Genomic DNA, 25,664 nt, shown 5'->3' with positions numbered 1-25,664 from the left:
CTAAAAGGTGTGGGATCCCACATGGGGAAGTCCTCTGAAACTTCCCTAGAAGTGACTGGGAACACTTCTCCAGCAATGCTATTCAGCCTAACTAGTCCAAGCAACTGGATAGCAGAAAATCCCTATTAATGAATAATAAAAAACATGCACAGACTGATAGATGTAACATTACCAGTATGCAAAAAACTTAAAATGAAACAAATTAAGAACTCCAAACACTGAATTCAGATTGTTTATTGTAAACAGAATAACTCTAGCACTCTGTCATACTGGCTGTGTCACATGCACCCGATTCCACATCAACTGCTTAAAATAGCACTTGCAAAAATTACAGTTATGTAATAATAATTTATGGTTTCTTACATCAACTAATTAACAAGCACTAAAATTGAATTACAGTGTATTCTAGGTAGTTTTTTATTGCTTGTAGACACTGCAGCGTTGGATCCATTAAAATGAACCCATTAGTATGCCTGAGTTTATAAAAATTTACTGCTATATCAAACTCAGAAACTGTAAAATGCTGGAGAACACTTAAAAGCAATTGAGAGTTGCTGGAAAACTACATGGGTTTCCACATCCAGTCACAGAACTTTGAAATTCTACATTTCTTCCTCTGGAAAACATGATCTATGAGCTTGTGTTAAATACACTGCCATTCCAATTTATTTATGTAATTTGTTAAAATTAGAGTTGATAGTACTTCCATGAATATATATATCTCTCTCTCTATTTTTACACACGATAGAAGCCATTTCATTTTCTTCACTGTAAGTGGTATGTTTAAATACTAAATTCCAAAATATATATTTTTATATTATGTTGTCAAAACTTTTAATATATATAATACAAATACTTTTACTAAAGAAAAACTATAAACAAAAGTGAAATGCAAGAGGGTAAAAAGCCCATTTTATGTGAAGGATCCATGAAAAGTGTGGTGAACAGAGACACCCTTACTGTTTTTGCTTATACTATGCTTAATTTTTTTTCTCCTCAGGCTACAAAAAAATGCTAGTGGCCTTCCTTAGCAACAGGTTACATCACAAACTATCATCAGATTTATTTAAAATATGTTGAAACATGTACTGTTAACCTTTAAAACAACTTTTAAATACGCTGTATTTATTCAACTAGAAAAGACTTTCAGATAAACACAACTTAAGGCCCTTGCCCTGTCAAGCATTCATTTAACTTGGCTTCAGAGCCACTGTAAGAAAGAACATCGATTCAATGCAAGAACAGCTCTATCGAATATCCCAGGATTCTGACATATGACAACATGCCTGTCACATCAGGGCCTTAGTTTCGGGTTCTTTTAATAAGAAGCAAACTCTCAGTAACACCCCTGATGAGCAGATTTTATATCTTCAGTGCTTTGCATAATCCATCCTGTCTGAAAAATTACAGTCAATTTTATGCATTAAACAGGTAGGAGAACTTAGTAATTAGCACGATGCTCCCTTACCGTTTTCTATCTGGGGGCTGTCCCAAGCACAAGACCACTCTGCATAAGTCAGTAAACTTGGTGAAGATTAGACACCATATATTGGTTTTACCATTTTACTAAATTATGGAATATATATACATATAGTATCTCAGCATAATTCTTGAGCCTTCTGGTTTTCGTGCAGCCTTCTGAAAAGAAGTAGGAACAAACATTTTATGATGTAACCTGAACCATGCCCTGTGCTATAGCAGTACTGCTAACCCAGTACTGCACTGTCCCAAATGCCTTCCTGAAGGACAAGAAGGACCCACACATGTATCAGAACAATGATGTACCCGATTCATTACAGGGCCCATATTTGACATTCACCTGTTCTTGAGTCAAGAACTAACGCGTGCTTGAAGTTATTTGCACTAGTACAAATTCTACTTCAGAACATCCCACCTATCCTTTGAATATCAGGGGTAAGATCATAAAAACGATAGCAGTTCAATGAGCTATTATTTTTAGTTGCAGTAACAAAGTAACTTTTTAATGTTTCACTCATAATGGCTAACATATCCACATATAATTCCTACAAAAATTTCTAGCCATGGTGATTTTTTCACCTATAAGGGTTGAATAAGAACACAGATCTACTACTGCATTGTGAAAAGTTAATTATCTATTGGGACAAACATTACCATCCTTCTTCAAGAAAATTCATTTAAGGTCCAGTAAGGGCCCAGTGCTATCATATCTAACCACACAGTGAAATCTGTAATACTTGTATGAATAGAATTTGTCAAATTGCTTCCTCCACAGGTTACACATTGACTGGTTACACTTTGCTGGACTGAGACTTAACATAACAAATGAGGCAAAATAGACTGAGTTCTCCATCAGTGCACATGCAACTGAAAACAAAAAAATGACACCAAATGAAGTATTTTATATACCAAATGGAAACAATCCACAGTAACACTGAAAAACTGAACAGGATGTTAACAGTATCAAGAGACTGGGACAATGCTTTTGATAACAAAAATAAGATGCATTATTCAAGTGTTTCCAGCATTTTACTAGTTTTAATATAAAATGTTCCCAAATTTGTATAGAAAGGTTAAAATCATGCCCGTATCTTCAATTATTCTCATTAAGACAATTCTCTCATTTACTACTGTGTTGTCAGATTTTCTCCGCCCCCCCCCCCCCCTCCCCCCCCGGTCTTCAAAAAACTTAAATAGAAAATATGTTGGTTGCATTAAGGATCAATTAAAAAAGTATCATTCAACACGTCACTTCAAAAAAATGTGAAAGTCTCTATTTTTAAGAAAAATTGTTGACCCCATCCCAAAAAGGACCTACTTTTCTCACCCCCTACAGCCCCCAATAAGATAATTATTGGGATACTAAACGGTGTTCTTCAGGAGTAACAAGGATATTTCAAGAAATTTCGTTTGCTCTGGAGGGTTATTTTATCAAAATGAAAATTTGAAGGGATATACTATTTTAAAAATATACTGCCATCTACAAGTTTTTTATTATTATTGTTTCAGTTGATTTTGGTTTTCAACAGGTTCTCTGTAATATAAATGACACATGACCACAACTGATTTTTATATACTCTCTATCCCTAACACACAGCTAATGTCAAACGAACCAAGAAGGAATTCGGGACTTTCATAACGGACAGAACCATTTATCCTAATGATCTTTAATAAATTTTGTTCATCATGAAGTCCCCCGAAACCATGTCAGTACTGATCACTTGCATTTCTTCATCCAGTGGCGTTCTTCACAGTTTTGCAGCCATGAAATTGATATGTGGTTTCACCAGTGGAAAGAGTGGCAGACTGCGCTTGAATTCTGTCATATTTTCAATCACACTTGGCTGCAAAGAAGCGTATGCAAGAAAAAGTCTGCTCAATATCTTTAATTCAGAAAAGTGAGAAATTCCTCACTTTTCATTTTAACTTTTGCTACAGCTACATATAAACACATCTTTCTTGCTCTTTTCTACAATATTAGTAATTCACATTTCATTATTACAGGATCCCCCAAAATAGTGTTATTTCTTATGAAATAAATGGTTTCATATTTACTCTAGATAATTTAAAACAATAGCTATAATGCAGTAATTGCATTACTAATAATGGCAGGAACTTTAGTAAATGCAGAGCTTGTCTTTTCATTTACAAATTCTACTTCAGAACATCCCACCTATCCTTTGAATATCAGGGTAAGATCATAAAAACGATAGCAGTTCAATGAGCTATTATTTTTAGTTGCAGTAACAAAGTAACTTTTTAATGTTTCACTCATAATGGCTAACATATCCACATATAATTCCTACAAAAATTTCTAGCCATGGTGATTTTTTCACCTATAAGGGCTGAATAAGAACACAGATCTACTACTGCATTGTGAAAAGTTAGTTATCTATTGGGACAAACATTACCATCCTTCTTCAAGAAAATTCATTTAAGGTCCAGTAAGGGCCCAGTGCTATCATATCTAACCACACAGTGAAATCTGTAATACTTGTATGAATAGAATTTGTCAAATTGCTTCCTCCAGAGGTTACACATTGACAAGAATGTGCATTACTATTTTAGGCTTTAAGATAGGAGAGGAGAGGTTTAGATTAGATATTAGGAAAAATTTCTTTACTGAAAGGGTGGTCAAGCATTGGAACAGGCTGCCCAGAGAGGTGGTGGAGTCACCATCCCTGGAGGAGTTAAAAAAATGTGTAGATGTGGCACTTCAGGACATGGTTTAGTAGGCATGGAGGTGTTGGGTTGACGGTTGGACTAGATGATCCTAGAAGTCTTTTCCAACCTTAATGATTCTATGATTCTAAGATAGTGACCAGGTAGTTGGTTTTGTTGGTGGTGGTTTGGGGTTGAGGTTTTGTTGTTTGTTTTTTTTTAAAAAAACAAAGATGATAAATTTGTTGATGCATACGCATCTTTATCTTGGCACTTGATACATCCAATGACATACAATCAGTATTTTCAGACAATAACAATCTGTGTTTTACTCCACAGTGCAGATACTCAGTAGAGTTAACTACTACTATTAGCTTTCATTCCAATGCAATAGAAGGAACAAAGGTAACAGGACAGACTGTTAAAAAGAAAAAAAGAAAAAAAAAAACGGGAAAAATCCCTGTTGATATTAAGGATGACAATACATGTGGAAAAGAGCTGAAATGTCAGCCCCACAACAGCATGAATTTCAAGAAGTTTGTTTCTGCCTATAAACTTGTATTTAATGATACTAAACTTCCATATTAAGAATACAGCCTGGCATTTTTTGTGTGTTGTTTCTTTTTACCTGTGGTAGAGGTGGTGCTGGTGCCAGGTTCACATCATTTTGGCATGGAAATTCTCCAACAACAGGGCCTATTTAACATCATCAAAATTAATTCAGGACCATAATTTAATCAGTACCTTTCACATAATAAGCTGTTTTCTCTTATAAGACAGGTATCTATATAAAGCGCAGGTTATTAATTTTCAAGTGTCTCTAAATAAGATTTTCTGAACATTTGGCTTTTATACTCCATGGCTGTCTTTATAAACACAAAGAGCTTAATCCATGATTTGACTTGAGAACACGTGCTGAGGTAGTGGCTTTTATTCAGTTTACTTAAACATAAAGAGAACGTAGAAATAAAAATTGCTAATCTACTGATCAATTAATACTTAGAACTGTTTTCCAGTACAAATTATGAGAACAGTAGTAAATGCCACTGGTATATGCAACAAGAGCAATGCAATAACAGCACTTCTTTTAGTAAGGATGTGCCTATGGAGGCATGGGAGTTACTCCATGTACCAAAATTCTGGATAGCAACCCTAAGTCTTCCCTGCCTGTCCCCATGCATGCCCTACTACAGTCCCCCCAAAACTTCTTCCTGCCTCCAATCCACTTGGCCATAAGAACTTGTAGTTCTTAAACTCCTTAAACCTCCCTTCTATCTCCATACTCAAATTTCAACCGTAACCTTCAGCCTGGGACTTCAAGTGCTTCTCCCTCCTAAAATCCTAGATCTCTTCTCTATTGCTTCCAATTCTTTTCCACTCTCAGAGAAAATGGTGTCTGCCTCCAGGAGGAAGCGTTCTCTCTGGGAAGCTTTTTAGCCTTCCTCCTTTGTGTTACACTCTAGAGGATGGGCACCTGCACTTGGAAGAATGCTCATTTGGACTCAGGGAAATGTATTAAAGTTCCAATTTCTCTTTCATGGCAGAAGAGAGGCCACATGTCATATTAAATGGTTTAGGACTGGGGAGTATGTGGAAAGAATACCTTGCTATAATCTCTGTAAGAGTAACCGCTTTTTAGGTTGTGTCCCATGCTCACCCTTGTCTTGGGAAGATACCATTCCAAGCAAATTATAAACCATTCTGGCAATGTAGTTTTCTCTAGACAGGAAAAGTATTAGAGCTATTTCTATTTACCAATGATTAGTCATGAAAACTGGAAAGATGCTTTGAAGCAAGTCTTCCTTACTCAGCTGCAGAGTTACAATTTCCATGATACCATAAAAATCAACCATTCTGAGACTGGAAGGAGTTTCATGACAGGCACACAGCTATCTGCTTCTTTCTGTTCTGCAGACAAGCCTTTAAAATTCTTGATTTTGCAACCAGTTACATGTTGGAATTTAAGTCCAGTATAAACTGGTGAAAAATCCGCACAAAACAACATAGAAGTTTTTCCTCTTAGTTTATTTATATTAATCAGAAACACTTTTAACCTTTTCCTTCTTGAATTCTAAAACGAAACAACACAGTTTACAATGCATAGCTAATCTATATTATTTGAAAGTAAAACCTAAATAAACTTTGACTTTCTCAAGATTAAATATAATGTTTGACATTCCCAGAGGGTTGGCTTTGGTTTGTTTGTTTTTCCTTTGAGACTGCTTAAATAAAGTTGTGGACATTCATTGCTTGTCAGAAAAAAAAAAAAACAAAACAAAACCAAAAACCAAAAACCAACAACAAAAACACACCAAAACCCCCACCTCATTGTATTGATAACTGCAAATCCTAATTTTGTTTTTCCCTGTAGGACTATTACAGTTTTATGTTTGTTTTAAAATATCCTGTTGAAAAAAAGAAGTGCTATTTTAAGATATATTGTTTTAATACCAATATACTTCAGAATGGCTGAAGAACTTGGCCACAAACATCAATCAGAAAATCTGAAGCACCCATGTGAAGAAAAATCTATAAAAAGAAATACTTTTTCCTCTGAAAGGTATATAATCTCCAGAGCTGAATTTTTCTTACAGTGCATTTGTATCATATAACATAGCTGTCTTTAACTATGACTTGCTTGAACAGGAATTGATTAAATACTATATTCAGCACAATACTTACAGGAGTCCATTTCCCTTGCAAGGACGTGTACTGATACCTTGTGTCTTCTGGGAGCATCTGTTGCCAACAGCACCTACAGTAAAAAACATCAAATCCTTCAGGTGTGGGAAGTATCACTCAGACATTGTATTTATAAAACAGTAAAAGAATGAGTGTATTTAAATTTTAATTTAAGCTTTAAAATGAGGGATGAATTTTGGGATGTCCCTTCAAATATTATTAAAGGTCATCCCTACAGTACTTTGAATCATTTTACAATCAAGTAAGAAATTCATGTACTGTTTAGGACTCAGAAAAACTGGAAGTAATAGGAATTCAGCCATTACCTATCATAGTATCAGGAAAGCAACCTAAAATCTCTGCAGAATTTTCGATCCTGAGCAGCCTGCTGGAAGCACATCATCCTGAACACAATTACTAAACTCACCTCGACTAGCTCACCTATCTAGCCAGTTATTTCTGCTCTGGAATACCAGATAATAATGTATTGAGCATTAGTGTAAGCAAAATAGTATAGATTCCTACAAAAACAGAATGTGGATACTTGTTCAAGTTATTATTTATTAAACAACAGCTGCTGAAATTCCATTTACTAAGTTTGTATTTGCTGCATATCTTCACCCATGCTATCATACTATTAAAAAAAAAACACCACCAAAAAACCACCAAAGATGTTAGTGTTCACTGTGTCATGTAAATAATAACCAGTTTTAAGCATTAAGACTAAATCTCATAAAAATAGGCAGTAATGTAAAAATGACCTTGGATAGTGAAAAGGATAAGACAGACTACAAAAGAGAAACGATTTTGAAAGACATTAGCCCCGCCCCGAAGAGAGAAAAAAGAACATATAGATACACACATACCCATGCTTCCTCATGGGCAGAAATTTTTCCATCCAATAATAAGTTCCAAAGACATAGATCTACATTATTTTTCAAAGTATTCCCTGAGCTATTAGCTGCTCTCTAAGTAATAAAGCAATATGTACACTTTGCAATATAGTGAATTATCATTGCCTATGAAATTCGTTACAAAACAGAAAGAATGAGGCCCAATTTATTTTTTGGGGGGGACCCCCCTGGTATTTCAATTGCTTATATTAGATATCTATCTAGCAACTTCATGCTGAGTTGCAGTGTGCAATTATTGCATCATTATGCTGTTCCTTTGTTCTGCCTAACTATGAGCGGAAGAAAAAAAAAGTGTTGATTTACAGTGAACAAAGCTTTAAAAATATCTGTTTCATTCACAATTCATGGACACAAAATAAGCTGAATCATTTACTGATGAAGAAAAGAAATAAAAGAACAAATTTGCCATTTTGGCCAAGCTTGGTCATAGAGTAGCACATTTTTTATTCAGAAAGAAAGGATAAATGAGACAAGAGGAGAATAAGAGCTGGTAAGGAAAAAAAAAAACAAAACACCCAAACCAACACAACAAAACCCAATCCTTCTCCACAATTTTTACAGTATGCTAGTTGCCATTAAATTAAGTGAGATTCAGGAAACAAAATTATTATTAAGGTATCTGCATCAATCATATCATCTACCTAAAACAGGCATAAGTATATGCTTTCATAGTTCACACAAATAACATCCAGTTATATCTACGTCTCTTTCCAAGTAACATTTTAACTACATGACTAACTTACCTTGTAGAACTGTATAATATCATCCTTGGTCAGGGTCTTTAGATAAGCCACTTCAATGTTATCTGCACAACAATAGTAAAAATTAGAACAAGTCTGCAAATCATAGCTGGTTATTAGCACGCTACTTATTCAAAGTATTTTTCTTTCAAATTCAGATGCTGTAAATGACTGCAAATGATATGCTTTTCATTCTTAACTTTTCAAGCTAATACTTGCATCACTAAAAGTGTCATTGGAAGCTTGGCAGAAAATTATACTTCAGTAAGTCCATTTGATTGGACTTACTAAAAAAATGCACGATTGAAGAATACTGATTGCATTGTGTGTTATTCAGTAGCTAAAAAAGATATGCCTACTTCTGTATATTATCTTCAAATCAATGTTACATACTTCTAATGCAGACTGATTATAGATGTCTTTTATGCACAGTTAGGAAACAGGACGGTAGGATGTACTTTGGCAGGATGTACTTTTAAATAAATGTAAGGAACGGTGCCTACATCATACCTGGACAATGTATCTCAGTAGCTACATCACTTCACATAAATTAAAGTGTAATGAACTAATCACGTAATATCATTGCTGCATAAGCAGGAACGGTTTTGTTGTAGGCATGCTTGCTTTTCTTAGGGTTAGCGGGAAGGTCAAGAAAGATGCGTGCAAGAGAACAAATAGGCAGCTAACAAGTCTGTGAGGCAGGCTGTAAATAATTAATATGAAGTTCTACACTGAGGAAATAAAAAAAAATCAACAAAACAGTTTGAAAAATTAGATGACATTTGGGAGAAAATTTTTAAAACAGTAAAAGTAATAATAACAAAAATGTAAAAACCTGAAGAAAAAACCCTTTCACTTCTTAAGGCTGGAATATGAATTTCTGATTTTGACAATTCTAGTCATATTAGAATCATTAATGAAATAAAATTACTAGTGGGCAGAGGGGAATTAAAGATATAAAAGCCAAGGGAAATAATAAGTTGAGAGGGATTTAGATATGAAAGATACGGTTACAGCTAGCAGTAAGAAATTCCAGAGAGATAATACAGATCCAAGTACGGTAAAAACAGAAGCACTTAAGGCAGAGAAAAATTGAAGTGTTTCATCAGACACAACAAAAGTGCTTGAGGGGATAAGTTTCCACATTATACTCAGGCATGAAACCTTGTCAGTAGCTCTCATTCTCTCAAGTCCAAGCTAGATGACAACTCAAAATTCTTCATTATTAAAACAGTTCAGTTAGTCATTGTTGACCAAAAAGACTGTATTTGCTATCGTGGAAGGCCAAAACTGTGCATGTAAAGCAGAAAAGTCACAGGATACAGAGCGAGTTTTATATAGGAAGCATATTATGCATTGAAGATGGAAAATTATAGCTGTAAGAGTTGAGACATGAAATGTGAGGAAAAGCTGATCTTACCTGAAACTGATTTTTTTTTAATGTTAGAAACTAATATACCTCAGTATTTTGGATTAAAAAAATCTTCAAACAATGATGAAAAAGGGAAAAATACAACCTAAATACTATGTAGGATCACAATGTAAATAACTGTCAGTCCATTTTCAGTAATAACACTAGAAGTTGGATCTCAATTGGTCTTCTACAAACTTATAATCTTCAAAGTATCATGGATGAAAAAACAAAAAAAATTAATGTTTCTTCAAGCCTACTCTAAGCTGAGACAGGTCACATGTTAGTTAAGATACCTGCTGTTGCCTCTGCCATCACTCCCTCAAAAGAACTGCGCAATGGGAAGAGGAACAGGGTTCATATGAATGTGTGCACTGTCAGGAATGTCACAGTGTATTAGAATGCATCTCAGTCAAGTATTAGGCACATATGTAATACAGACGTCTGAACACCGCAGAAAGAAATTTGAGCTTATGTGACATCAACATTTGCATTCAAACCACCTCCAATTCTTGACCTACTTTATGTCTCACTGAGCCTTAAGGGAAAGAATGGAAGGTCAATGAAGCATTTGCCAACCCCCATCATATGGTGAACATCAGGGAACACGTTTATCCTCCATTACTAATGGCCCCAACAGCAGTAAGAGCACAGGGTCCACAAAGGAGGAATTATAATTTGTCTTACCTCTGTCAAAGTTATACTGCTGGGAAATTATTTCTCCCCAGTATTTAGCACATTCTGCAGACAGCTTCTTTGGTTTATCTAGACGACGAATTGCTAAAGCTTGGATGTGTTTTTGGAAGGCCTCTTCTGTCATGTCTTCTATGCATTTCTCCATGGTTTTTAAGAACGCTTCAACTCTGCTTTCTAAATAGTGTGGTGGCTTTTCAGATTGGATAATAAATCGCAGTCCTTGTATGCCATTTGCCCGACGTGGACCACTGAACACAATGTAACCTTGGCAAAACAAGAATAGTCACAAATTAAATAAATCCCTTGTTCCAGCATTAAGTTTGCCAAACATGGCACGTTTGACAGCAATGCCATTTTATGCAAAGTTTAATTCGGTATTATAAATTAAATAATGCAGGTTTTCAAAATATGCCACTGTATTTTTTTAAAACATCTTTATTTCACTGAGGTAAATAACAGTTCAGGGGAGGGGCGAGGAGGAGATGAGGCAGACGACGACAGAACAAAAGGAATTCTGTCATCAGGATTAGGTAACCAGAAATTAAGCTGTACTCTAGTGCTTCATTAGACTCAACATTAGGAACTTCTTATTATTTTTTCATAACGCCTAATCTGAATTCTCTTTGTTGCAATGTAAAACCACTATTTCTCATCTTATCAATTAGATACAAAGAAAATATTCCCTTCCTTTTTGTTGCAGTTTTTGCTTATCTGAACACCCAAGCCTTTTTTCAGTCTTCTTCCACTCTTTTAATAACAAATCTGTCACATTTCAGTCTTTTAAATGTTGTTTTATAGCTCCCTAATTGTTCCTTGATGCTCATGTCAAAACTGGATACAGTATTTCAAAGTCCTTACCTGAACAATACAGGAGTATTATTGTGTGTGCATCTTGGAAGCTCCCATTTATTTATCCCAGCGTTTTACACAGCAGCATGACACTGCTGATTTATGTTCTACTTCTGATCCACTGTAATCTGTAGATTGTTTTCTACATAACTGCTACCTAGCCAGTTGCTTCCTAGCTTGTATCTGTGCCATTGATTATTCCTGCCAAACCATTCCTACCAAATTGCATCTTATCTTCATTCAAGTCATGTTTCCAAAACGTCAAACTAATTTTGAATTCTAATTCTACCTTCCCACACACTTGCAGCCTCTCCCAGCTTAGTATTATCTGAAGATTTAGTAAGTATATTCACTCTTTCATTATCCAGAGTTTTGATGAAAATACTAAATAGCATTGGATCACAATAGACCTCTGTAGAACACCATTTTTCTAATGAACTATTCTTAACTGTTCTCCAGTCATGACTTTCCAAACAGTCTTGCAGCCAGATGTGTAGCACTTCCACCTAGGTGCTCTCTCTAGCTTATTTGAGAATACTATGCACTCTTCACACTATCAAGAAGAGACGTACAACATCACCACTTCCACCCATACAGTTAAACTCTGTTTCTATTTAAAAAGTTAGGTTAGTCTGACCTGAGTTTGTCCAGCAATAGTCTTTCAGTTATCTTCTATGAATTTAGAACTGGTTTGATAACTTATTCCGTATTTTCCAGGAATCAGAATTAAGCTGACTGATCTGCAATTTCCCTGCTCTTCTCTTTCCTTTTTTAAGGAAACATACAGCATTTACCCATGTTTATTTTTCCAGTACCTCATCTATCATCCACAAATTCTCAGTTATAAGATTTCTAATTCCAGGATTTCATAACTTTTTGTGTGTATGGTTTTTTTGTTTGGTTGTTTTTTTAATGTAATGTAGAGTTCATCATGCCTGAACTCTTTAAAAGCTCCTAATTTACCTGAACAACCTTTAATCTCTTATTTTCCTGTTCAAAGGTAAGTCTTGGACTTTGATCACTGGTATTTATTTTGGAAATCACCTGGTCACAGCTGACATTTTAAGTGAAAACTAACAAAGCCGTCCTAACACATTTTGACTTTTTTCCCCCACCATTGACAACTTTTCTCTTCCTCTTTCTCGTACTGCTGAAGTATTTATTGAATGAGTTCTTGTTACTACTTCTACTGTTTAGCAAACTGCTAACTCCTGAACTTCTTTTTCCCTTAACTTTCTCAGAGATCTTCTTATCAATTCCATGAAGTTTACAGAATTTTGCTGGTATTTCTACTGTCTTCCCTCCTAAGTCTTGTGAACCCTATCACACGGCAGTTACGCAGCGCTGGACACACTCACGCAGTTCTTCCTCAATGGTTCCCCCCCTCCTCTTTAGCTGTTACCTCCAACTTCTACACTAAACCTGCCACCAGCAGATTCCAAAAACCTGCTAAATAACCTGGGTCCTGCGCTGTTTTCAACAGATACCTGGATAGTTAAAATCCCTATGATCAATATGGTATGGCTGATTCTGCTAGTTGCTCACAAAAAGTCTAATCTTGCCTGATCTCCCTGGTAGTTCATAGTCATCACACTGAGACATTCCCCTGCCTCTCACCTTTGGAAAAACCGTACTCCTCCCCATCAGTATTTCAATCATGCAAACTGTCATGCAAAGCCTCTGTGTCTCCTTGTTATCCTGTTTGGAATAACCTTACCAGTTCTCAGCCTTACTGGTTCAGGTAACAATTATTTGTACTTCTTAGTGAACAGCTGTATTCTTAAAAAACCTGAAATGTATTTAGTATGGCAGCTTACCATGACCCATACAGCAGTATTCCTAAGCTAAGGCTTGTGAATCATCAAGTGCACCTGGAAGTAGGATCACAAGCAGAAAAGACCAAACTACTACTGCTGATTCTTTAAGAAGATCTAAAATTTAGGAAACTGATATCATCTCCTTTAGGTAAAAATTTGAGATATTAAATTTTCTGTACAGTGATCAAACTTTTTATTAAGCCAGAGTTCGCTTCAGGTATTTCAGACTTACCTTAAAAATTATGCTTGCTCCTTGTCAATTTAGAGTATATGCACAGTAACATTCCTTTGAGTCATCAGTTAAAGGAATGATCATCAGCAGTTAAAATGATTTACATTTACCAAGTGCCCTTTAAACGGCATTCACTAAGCAAGGAAAGAACACCTCATTGTGTCTCATGTAAGTGCGTCAGTATGCATGCATGTGTGTATACAGACACATAATCACTACGGGAAAACTTACCTAATTGTTCCTTGGTACGCAGCGTATTGAAGCATGGTTCTGAGATAATTTGACAAAAGAGCTCCAAAAACATATTCTCAGAAGTGCTCTGCATGTCTGTCTGGTAATATATTTCAATGCCGCAATTGTTATGAACTTCATTTCTCTGTTGATATACAAACCAACCTCCTAAAAGACAAAGTTAAAACACTTAAGTTCGTAAAAAGGTACATTCTTATTGTCCACAATTAAAAAGATAATGGTCTGTAACTTGTGGAATGGAGTTATAATAAATGGTTTAGGACTGTTACAGCAGAATTTTGCTAACAGCATACTTTTCATGAAACAAGTAAAGAAAAGATTATTTTAACACATCAAAATGTCATAGCTTGAGCATATCAGCAAGTAAATTGAAACTGGCTGCTTCTCCTCAAGCAAATATTTTTGGAACTGGAGTGGAATTCTGCATTGCCTCTACTGTGTAAATAGTTTCTAAAGACAATTTGTCAGAAACATTTATGAACATTAAAAATAATTCAGCATTTAATACCAATAGCTTCTTTGGTATATGGCAGTTTCCACAGGCTGATGATCAGCTATGGGTAATTGGCTTTGGTTGTATAGCTACATATGTCACCATTCCTGTATAACTCCCAGCAATTCCTTGAACCTCCTTTCTTATATATAAGATTATTTTGCACAATAGAAGTAAAATCATATACAACACTACAAGACCAAAAGAATTTGTATTAGAAAAAAACCAAAGTTGCTTGGGTAAGAGCTTTTATTTTTCTCAAAAAGCAAGAGTTGTTTAGGACAATCCTTCACTGAATGGTCAATTAATATTCACAAGTGCTCAAAGAATGGTGCTTATTTAAATGTGTATACTATGTGTAGCAGAGAGTGCGACAGGACTCTTATTTCCATAAATCATACCGAGTGAATTCGGACTGAATCACAGAATCATAGAATGGTTTGAGTTGGAAGGCACTTTAAAGATTGTCTAGTTCCAACCCCCAAGAAGTCCAATTTACATACACAGATTAAAAATAAAATCAAATTCATTTTCAAGTGTACCAGAAAGATGATATATTAGTGTATCATTTTACTAACAAAACCACACCCTAATTATATTTTTAAATTTAAAGTTTAAAATAATTTGAAGTAAGTCTGATTTTGAAACTAACTCCTAGCAACGGAGTAATATTCATTTTAAAATGCCGTTAGTAAACAGAGAATTTCAATTTAACGTGCATTAAAAAATTGTAAATAAATCATTTAACTTACTGTCAGGAAGTTGCACTTCTCTGTATCTCACTAGCTGACTGGGAAGGAGTGGCTTTGTATGAGCGTGCTCGATGAGAGTGTCCTCAACCATCTGCATAATTCCTAATGCAGCCTGGAAGAGAAAACATAAGAGGATTTTTATTAGTTATTCTGTACCTAACAGCAGGATAAGACTTTCCAATTATTGATGGTGACATGAGAGAAAAGAAAAAAGAAAAAAAAAAACCCAAACCCCTCAAGAATAGGAAGTAGGGATATTGTAATTTAATAAAAATACAGTAGAAGTTAAGTAGATGAGAGGAAATGGGGGTTTGGAGGGCAAGGGTTTTGTGGTTGGTTTTTTTTTTTACATTTATCTTTTTTACATGTTTAACTACTTCTACTCCTCCCCAATGCTGTTGAAATTGAAGTTCTATGGGCTTTTTTTTCCTTTCCCTTCACCACTTTGATGTCATCTTTCAAAGTCTGAAGACAAGACACCTACAACATAGGCTTGCAAAGCTAACACCTCATGAGATGGAATTTTAAGAAAACAAATTAATGGTTAAGTTCCAACATGCATTCCATTGTCGTGCTGGTATTATTAGGACTCGATGCCCAGATACTTTCTTTTATTTGATGGATTAAAATAATAATAATAAAAAAATCATAAGTAGTGAAAAAATTTTAAAATCATTAGTTTAATTCAAGGATTTAACTTCAAAAGCTTTACCTGTTAAGGGTTATGTGTTCTTGTAACCTGGGTACTGGAAGTCACAGTAACTTGCTACAAAGTAGTTTTGGCTGAAAGCCAAAACCTCTTAGTCTGCACTGCCACAAACTCGCAACACAAGTGATCTTATCAAAAACATGCAAAAGGCCTGAAAACTGAGTAAACACATGCCCCTTCCCCCCCGAACACTCCCCCATAACCCCACCCAATATTAAAGACAAAAAGATTGAGGTCTAACAAAACCCAGTTTGAAAGGTGAGAGAAAAATACTATATATTCTTCCAATCAAGTCACCATATTAAAACAAAATATTTACAAGACTGTTCAGACAGATGTTCTGAACAGGATTAGTTTACTACTCATCCACTTGCAGCAAATAAATAAAAGGAACAGTCAAAAAACAAGTATCGGAATGAAATTAGTTCAAGAAGAAATGGGAATTTTAAGCAGCTAGATAGGTCTAATTTTTAAAAAAAATACAGATTCACTAAAAAATTTTTCAAGTATTGAAAGGTGTCGCAAGAGTATGTAAATTTGTTTTTAATTTTAGTCAGAAAAAATTCTTAGATCCAGGTTAAAATTTCTGAGCTTTGTCAGTGATGATCACATCATGGGCACTGAAGGACAGAGAAGTTTTCCTACCCGCATCTATTCAGGGAGGTTTGCAGATCATTTCTAAACATTACACAGCTATGGGCATAACAGTAAATCCTTCCCAGTTCTCTAGCTGTAGGACTCTTCAATAGCCACCCATTATGCCAACTAAAGAATGCATTTCTCTGCTGTGACTGCATTATCATGGAAATCTAAAAAAATCTGGTCATTCAATTATATTTCAGAAGTAACTGACTTTCATATACAAATGTGTAAGAAATAAGGAAGGAAAAGAGTGAGACAATTTTTTTACATTTTTCCACATGAAAAATACTCTATAAAATAAAAAAAAATTTAAAGACATCCTTGAAAAAGAAAACTGTGCATCCAGTGCTATTGGCTCCTTCATCTTTTTATTTTTCCCCTCCTTACGAGTTAACTTTCTTCTCCATACATCCAGCAGTCACTAGCAGTGTTTATAACACCTCCTGCCAGTAAAGTATCACACAGCTGGTATAACACAGATATACTGCTATACCAGCCCTACAAAAAAAGAATGCAAAAATGTACAAGAGAGATACTACATTTTGTATTAGTACATATATTCAAATATTTGGTTAGATTTTCTATGCAAATACAAACCGTTACTATTTTAATGGAATACAGAACAAACGTTTTCTGATTTTTACTCCCAAAAAGACACAACTGAGAGCTGAAACTTATTTTTTATGGCCCACCATCCCTGTTTAGCTTTGTGCAAAGTACTTCATTTGGAAGGATCTTGGATTCTTAAATCTTTGCTAGTTAGCCTGAAACTTTTAAATGGAAAAGCAGGATCTGCAGCACATCATTCCTTATGCAGCCTGATCACATCACAGTAATGACACGCAACACAGACTTTAAAATATTTAGATCATAAGTTGTTTTTCATTAAATTTCCAAGAGCAATACAAGGGCAGCACTCAGCCTAATAAATCTAAAGCGGAACAAATGACACTATGATATTCCCATAAAGATAAAAAAGTACAAAGTCAAATTATGAAATCACATTTGGCAAAGATGCTTTAAGATCTGAGAAGATTTTTTATGTTGCTTTTAAATAAAAATTGTTTTATTAAAGAAAGTATCACACCAACCTGTTTTGTTATATTGCCATGGAGAAGAGCTTCAATGTGTAACCGTGACAACAGCTGAGCTATAAAGGCCTTGAGGCGGGGAAGAGTGACATCTAGAATAGTTATTTAGACAGTTAAATCAATTACATACATTTTTACGTTAGGAAGTACCTAACTCATCATTAGATATGGTGCATTTCTTAGAGGAGGAGAAACTCATCATAATGAAAAAGTGAATCTCTCCTTAAAAATGCAACACTGGAGAGTTTCCAGGTCTAAATAGCAGCACTCATCATATAGTTTGTTTTGCTTAGAATTCACGTACCATCTGACCCAGATTCCAAAAAGAAAAGAAAAAAAAGCCTTCTTTCCAATCATGCTGAACAAACATTCATTCTCCAGAGAAAACAGCTGCAATCTTTCAGGTGGTGTTCCAAGATAAAGCCTTAGTTATTAACTAAACCAGCAGCATATAGTTTACAACGCTCGAGAAACACACTGTGCATTTACCATCTAGACTAAAAAAAGAACCTCAACTCAAATATGGTGTTTTGATAGTATCTTTGTAACAAACAATGCACAAGAAACATATTTTTGCAATATATCCCAGAGTACACATACACACACATTCTATGCTAGCCTGTCTTTCCAAACCAGTTTTCATATATAATGCAAAGTGTTTAACATATAGAATCAATGGATGAAGAGAGGAAGGATGGTTGAATGGATGGGGTGTTCATCCCAAAGTCGACACCTCCATTCTTAATTCCCTGACATTACAAGACTACCCACACTATAACACCAAAAAATTGATTTCTCATTTTGTCATTTTCGCAACTAAAATAAAAACTAACAATACTTGTGTATTTCACAAAGTTTTGAAAAGACAAATACAATCAAGATTAGGAGGTCACTCAGTTATTCAGTGGGGGATGCATACATATCTAACAGATTTGTGATTTGTATTAGAAAAACCTATACTGCGCTTACCAGTCTTTCCCTCTCTTAAAACAGGTAACTGACCCCCAGTAAAAAATTCATTTCCACATTCTTCCCTGATTCCAAATTAACATTTTATTGTTGTATAATCCTAATCTTAATTTTTGCCTCTAGAATTGCTTATTAATAGTGCAAAAGATTACAGACACATTGAATGCGAGAGAGGAAAAGAAAAAAAAAATCATGCATAAACTCCCTGTATTTCAAGCAGACTTCCAGCAGTGTTAAGTAGACAGCATTCCTGTCCAGCATTCCATTTTTAGCCATTCTTATGCTGAATACAGCAGCATTAATCTTATAAAGACAATTTACACATGGAACAGAAAATCTCTTATTTTTTCAAAATTCAGTAGTCATTAAAAAAAGGAATGACCTACATATAGCTGAACCCACTGCCATGAAAATCAGCATTAGTTTTGTCATTGACTTCACAGGCGCTGCCACCACTGCTAATCTCAGAGATACCTGCACTCATTCAAAAAACTATACAACTAAACATTTATATTTCTATCCTGGAGCAATCCGGTAGGAAAAACACACACCCCTGTGGAGCTGGCTCAGGGCATCTATAGAGTCTATCTTAATGAAGCAGTTTTCAGCATCACAACTTCAAACAGTATCGTATGTGTCAGTCTTTAACAACTATGGATATGTATTCTGAATCCACCCCCTCAAATAAATACAAAAGTCAGATATTCTTCTTGAAAAGAATGTCTTGGTGTATTCTAAGAAGGTATTACAAGGTATTTTGCAAACTGTCCCAGTAACAGCCTTTTGTTGTAACACAGGAAAACAAAGGTAGGGAAGAGTTCTTCAGCTATTACTAAAATCAATTAAATCTCTTAATTTGAAATTTCTTCTTCCTCCAAATATAGTGGGGCACCTGCTCTTTGTTAAGAACCGTAATGTTCTTTATTATCGTTATTATCTACAGAAGTTATATCTTTTTTCTTTTATCTTTTTTATCTACAGTTCTTTATTATCTACAGAAACAGTAGTTAGGATTCCCTGATAATAGAAAAAAGAAAATAGTGTGCACATTGGGAAGTACAATGCAGATACACTCCAATGTGTCTGCAAGATGTCAGCTAGAGCCAAATTATTTTAGCAGTGCTAGTTAAGCACTGGATTCACCATACCCAGGCTCATGCCCACAAAGCTGTTCAAGTTTTGCCATTTGAGGCCTTTTGCCTGAACTACTACACTTTCTAGAAACTGGAGGACAAGTGCAGAGGCATCAACATCCACCAGCATCAGCTCAGGTCTGGCACTGTAGGGGCCTCACTTGAATAATGGACAGAGTTCAAAATAGGTACCTTCATTAGTTTAGTAACAAGACATTTTCCACAAGAAAAAATCAAAATAAAGTTTAAAAGTGGCAGAACATTACCATCTAGAGCTTCTTTTAGTTCATCTTTGGTCCAAGCAACTTCTGTCATCAGCAGTCGGAGATAATACATTGCATGTTGGTGAGGCTGTTCAGCCCTGAAGTTGTTAAGTGATCTCATGTACTAAAACAAAATAATTAAGTCCAAATTATAGAACTCTATTTCTAAACATAAAATATTAACCTTGTACTCTCAACTTTGTAGTGCCATCAACATTCTCTTGCTTGTTAGACCTGTCAAAAAATTGTGTTAAATTACCTTAGTAATAATGTGGGCTTCTGAGCCTATGGATTAAGCAGTAACCGTTAAGATGGTTGAAAGGAGCATGAAATCAAACTTCTCCATAAAATTAATGACTGGAAATTAAATTATTGCAGTTAGACCTAAATAAGTATTTAGATCAAGTTCTCTACCCAGGAAATATGCATTCTATAATGACTGCCCAGGGGTGGGGTGGGGGAATATCGCAAATAGAAAATGTATTTTTCTCCCAATTGCTTCCCTGGGCTGACTTGGTTAGAAAGATACAGGAGCACTGGGAAATTCCTTACATTCTTTGCCTGGATAAAGGAGGTATGAGAGAAGAATCAGTGAGCTTCTCCAAAGAAACTCCTTTCTAGTCCAGCTCCACCTTTACAAAATAAGCAAAACCTTTTTCCTCTACCAGAGGAAATGGAAAGTGCACACTAATAGTTTTGGCAAGCTGGGATCATTTCCAGTACAGGAGAAAAGTAACTCATTTCAGGGCACAAGAGTGAGAAACAGCGACCATGAAGTTCCACATAGAAGCCAGAAGCTGGTATCTCCTTTATCTGTTAGGTGTAGACATGAGGGGAAAAACAGCCATCTCCCACCTGATTCGACTTTTTTTGTATTTTGTCCTTATTTTACATACACAAGAGGCCTATGTAACAAAAATCTATAAAATGACAAAACATGCATAATACAGAGACAAAGTTCAAGCAAACTGTAAAGACAATCAGGGAAACATCTTAAACTAAGAGAAAATCATCCAAAATGGATCATTCACAGACCTGTGGGCTGGGTTTTCTTTTTACCTTGACATTTGTCACATCCAGTTAAAACTTTCCAGAAAAGTAATGTATCTTAGGTACACAGAGCCCTAAATAAAGTGCTGTTATAATAAATCTACCTCATGTTTGATGTCCACCTGCTTAGAATTTCCTACTAAATAGTAATGAACTAAAGACGGCCCTGCTGTCTGTCTAGGCCAGTCACCTGTTCAAAAATCACCAGCAGCAGAGGATTAAAATAAGAATACAGCAAGCATGGAGTGATCTTCCCTGCAGCCCTAGCTCACTCATCTACTGCAGACTATTTGAAAGCTTTCGGGACCAGAAGTCAGCCTGTCCCCTAACACCAGTCTAATCCTTGTGCACTCATTTATACCTCCACAACCACTCGTTGCTATGAGTGCCAATATCTAATTTGTTAATTTCCTTTGTTTTACCTCTGTCTTGCTCTAAAGAAAGCACCAGAAGAACAATTATGTATTTTGTTTGGCTTAGCAAATGTAATCACCATTCATAAATTTACTTCAGGAGCTTAAAAAAACAAAAAAATCTAACTTACATTCCATATATATAGATCAGTCATTAAATTTAGGAAGTGAGACTTCCAAAAGTCAGCATGTATTTAACCAGCTGGTTACTTTTGCGCCAAAGGATCTTGGCCCAGGAGCAGAGCTCCTCTTCGCATCTGGGGAGAAGAAATGTTGCAAATCTTTTCAACGCTTCCTTTCCCCCTTCACCCATTTTCCCCTTCTTTTATGACTAGATCCCACTGGGGCCTTTCCAAATTGCAAAACAGGATATAAAGTTAAGATTTCCCCTTGTCCCCTTTCTTAGATTTCTACTCCTATCAAAGCAAGTTGCAATCCCTTGATCAATCATAAGGAAGACCAACTGCAATAAGATTCCAGGGCCAGTTATTTTTAACCAAATAATGTAATATAAACACTCTGGGTCACAAAAAAGACAAAAGAAAAAAGCTTCTGCAGTCCCAATGAGGCGCAATTTCACTCTGTACTTCCATTAATAATCAGCCCTCAGATTTCATTTCAAGTCAATGCATTAAATTTTAAGTTACTCCAAAATGTAAATTTCTCATGTAGCTTACCGCTTCCTTGATAATTTCAAATCGTTTTTCATCAATCTCAAAAGTAGCCATTTTCTCAATGATCTTCTTGAGCAAGATATGTTGCTTGTCATTATAACCTTTTACAGAAAGCTATGGAAAAAGTGCATAGTTTGCTTTAAATGTGGAAGATAAAAGAATAAAACAATTACCAAGTCTTGTACAATTCACTGAACAACACACTTTTCAATACTTACTCTAAATTCAACGTTATTCAACATTAACTCATTCTGAAATAAAATAACTTTACCCATCAAAAGATAAGTAACTGAGGAATATAATGTTGCATATTTGCCCAGGAGTTATGAACGCAGAGAATTAATGTAATTTCATGTTGATGTAAGCAAATTGTACTAAGAATACAGATTTTTTAAATGATTACAAGTATTGAGTCCAGTCAGTAAACTGTACATGCGGAGTACTGAAATGGTTTTACTCTAGGTTTCTCATTTCAGTGATAAAATCCAGATTCACAGCCTTCTTAAATATTCTCTCCAATTTGCTTTTGTTTCATGTTTATCTTGTTGCTCAAAAAAAAAATTTTACGTAAGCAGAAGTAAGCAGTACCACAAGAAAAGCGGTACTGTCAACAGCAGCACAATTTAACCAGGATGGTGTTGGGCTGAAAACACCAAGGTAGTTAGTCTACTATCGTAATGAGATACTGATCTGATCATACACATTTTTTTGAAAGCATACATGAAATAAATTTGGTAATTTAAAAACACAACACAGAAACTTAAAAATTACTATATGATTGCATCAAGCTACAGAAAGTTTGTCTAGTGAAAAAAGGCATTAGAAGGCCTTTTTGGGGGAAGAAAAACCTTCAAAATTTGGTATCTTGAAACAGGAATTTAATTGGATTTGTGCAGTTTAATTAAGGGTAAAAATAAATTCTAGGACACAAACCAACATACAGGTGAATTCCTGCTTTCCAGTAGGAAGAATTTTTTCTTCTATAGTTGCTGAAACATACCTGAACCATGAATTTGAAGAAAAAGCTATCATAAATGGATTTATGACAAAGGTTGGTATCCTAAATTAGTGTAAGAACTCAAACTGTTCAATCATCACCATGGGTGACTGTTTTCAGTGTAGCATGTGTCCTTGCTTAAAGTATCAACATTGTACAGTTACAACTATTGACTATAAAACTTCTCATGATATAGAAAATATTAGAAAAATATTAGAAATTCACAGATATCAAAATGGAGTAAACCGATTTTAATACGCAAAACCAGAATCTTTACAGTAGAAGAATACAAAGACCCTACAAAAACCAGCTAATATTTAAAATAAAACTCTAAACGTCTAAACTGTGACTAAAAATGAAGAAAATTACACACACACTTTTTTTTTTTTTAAAGGAATTAACTCTGACCATGGAAACATCAGCAAGCTTTGAAACAAAATAGATAACCATGTTTGCAGTAAGTTAAGTGAATGCTACCAGGAAATGAGATTTGCATTGGATAAAAAAAGAAATTGCAGCACTGTCTTTTATACAGAAAATGTAAAGACAATATACAGTATATTCTCTTACAATATGCTTTGGAAAATAATACTTCTTCAGGAAATTTCAAAACACATTTTGGTATAAAATGATGATTAATAAAAGCTTTTAACAGAACTTCAAGAGAAACTACTCAAATCTCCTATCATAAATCTCATAGGAGAAGCCGAGTAAGAAATAACCATCTATCATAATATCAGTGTTTATCAAGTAAGTATTGTCAGCACTTTAAAACAGATTATAAAACACATAACAAAAACAAACAGTAAGGAAAAGCCATAAATATAAATATCCAGCACTGCATTCTAATGAACACATGCACAATCCATTTCCACAGCTCACTATAGCAGAATTAGAGAATTATAACAAAATCTGTAAAGCTGAGATTCATTCAACAGAAAAGTTAATCTTTTTATATAGAAACCTCCAATAGTACTTTCAAGATTACCATGCAAGCAAATAAAAACGTGAACTAGAATGCAACAATTGCACTGCACACATGTTCACAAGACACTGCAATCTCCAACAGGTCACTCAGTATTGATTAAAATATAGTTTTGCTTTGCCTTTAATTCATGAGATATATGCAAGGAAAAAAACATTAACCATCTCATTTAGAAATGCAGAAGTCAAATGTTTTCTCCAAGCTCAACAACGCCCAAGCTGTTTCATTTCCTCCTGTGTTTTTTTCTTACTTACAAGTATTGCATTCATTCCTGATGCAATGCCATAGATCAAACCTGAGAGGCGTGCTGCATATGTATACTCTTTTAAATCATCCTTCAATAACCTGATAAACAGGTATGTCATGTTGCAATGGAGAGGATCAGCATAAATGTAGCGACTAACAAAAAGAAAAACAAAAGAAATGCTTTGATACCTCAAGCAGTGACAAAGTAATGGATGAAGAAATATGACTGAAGAGTATGTATATGCAGCCTCATGATCAGTAGTTCTTGAACAGGAAAGCTGAAGTATACCATTCATTTAATAGCATGAAAAGGGGGTCTTCTACCCCATCAGTCAGAAAGTTTTTAGTAGCTATCTGACAAACTGAAATATGTAAGCTTGGATTAGGGTTGCTTTTTTCTTTTTTTAAAATGGAGGAACAAATCTTACAACTAATTAATTTCATGAATGATATAAAAATAAAGAAGAAAATTTGTTTAAATATGAATGGAAAGATTGTTGAAGACTTTGAACAAAATTCAACTTAAAATTCAAATTAAAGAAAGGATGGTTAATAACCAAGATCAAAAGGAGTGACAGCCTTAGACCTATTTTTTAAATAAAAGTCCTTCCATCAAATCAATATAAAAATGTTGATGAGTGGAAGTAGTTTTAAGGCTCTAAGCTTTTCCTTGATTTGGGTACTTACATACATCCCATAGATGGTATTTTGGAGATCATAGTTCAAGCCAGCTAGTTCTGCTGCATATGCATACTCGTTGAGGGAGTCTTTGAGTAGTTCAAGGTACAAATAGGCCATGTTACAATGCAAGGGATCCACGTAAGCAAATGGGCTGGAAGAAAATGTTGAAAGTAAAATATGCAGTTTAAAATTATTTCTCAGTTTCTTTTGGCCTTTTAAGTTTGATCTGAAGGAAACAATATTTACTGCAAGTATGCTGATATATCCCATTATGAAGGATTCCTATTTCGAAGACAAATATGAACATACCCAAAAATAATTATTTAGCTTGCTTATGGTTTGAGCGATACCTAAATATATTGAAGATCCCAGAGATATTCTCTTATTTGTGCTCATAAATCAAGACACATTATATTTACTTTGCTGCACAGTCAGAATTCACCAGGAGTAAAACAAACTAAATACACCTTGAATAACCAACATAGTTTAATAGACTGAAATGAAAGCTCACATACCGAACAGAAATTTAATTAATATTTCTACACTATCAGAAAACAAAGTCGTTTCTATTACAAAAATTAAGAGATTAGCAATTTGTGGTATGAAAAATATGCAGTACATGCTAAATTCAGCTCAGGAAAGAAGCCTGGCACATCCATTTTGATACCACCATAATTTTTTGTGTTATCTTTTTAATGGCAACAACTATACAAGGTCTACTGTATTAGAAGCATCCGATCACACACAATACTGTCGCAAATTTCTCAAAAAGAGAAATGCAACTCAAGAACTTAAGGGGGGGGGGAAGGGGAGGGGGCTCTGCTATTTGCATT

At 35.0% G+C, this 25,664-nt stretch overlaps 1 protein-coding gene across 3 annotated transcripts in view; it reads right to left on the bottom strand.

Annotated features, from left to right (window-relative positions):
- Nucleotides 1-218: 218 nt before the first annotated feature.
- Nucleotides 219-25,664, bottom strand: part of IDE (insulin degrading enzyme) — a 70,760-nt gene continuing 45,314 nt past the window's right edge. For 2 of the 3 annotated variants that reach the window (XM_072869401.1, XM_072869399.1), the window contains exons 15-25: nt 24,838-24,982; nt 21,926-22,036; nt 19,789-19,909; nt 17,421-17,512; nt 14,979-15,090; nt 13,713-13,880; nt 10,575-10,847; nt 8,480-8,541; nt 6,823-6,895; nt 4,769-4,836; nt 219-3,323 (exon numbers count right to left, since the gene is read on the bottom strand). In XM_072869401.1, coding sequence (XP_072725502.1) covers nt 3,228-3,323; nt 4,769-4,836; nt 6,823-6,895; nt 8,480-8,541; nt 10,575-10,847; nt 13,713-13,880; nt 14,979-15,090; nt 17,421-17,512; nt 19,789-19,909; nt 21,926-22,036; nt 24,838-24,982 — 1,321 coding nt within the window. In that variant the 3' untranslated portion in view covers nt 219-3,227. Of the gene's footprint in view, nt 3,324-4,768; nt 4,837-6,822; nt 6,896-8,479; nt 8,542-10,574; nt 10,848-13,712; nt 13,881-14,978; nt 15,091-17,420; nt 17,513-19,788; nt 19,910-21,925; nt 22,037-24,158; nt 24,304-24,837; nt 24,983-25,664 lie in introns of all 3 variants that reach the window. The other variant, XM_072869402.1, reaches the window with a different exon arrangement.

Source organism: Ciconia boyciana, chromosome 8 (genome assembly GCF_034638445.1).
Source record: "Ciconia boyciana chromosome 8, ASM3463844v1, whole genome shotgun sequence".
Taxonomy (NCBI): Eukaryota; Metazoa; Chordata; class Aves; order Ciconiiformes; family Ciconiidae; genus Ciconia; species Ciconia boyciana.
The sequence above is the reverse complement of the archived record's forward strand: the minus strand, read 5'-3'. Positions and strand labels throughout refer to the sequence as shown.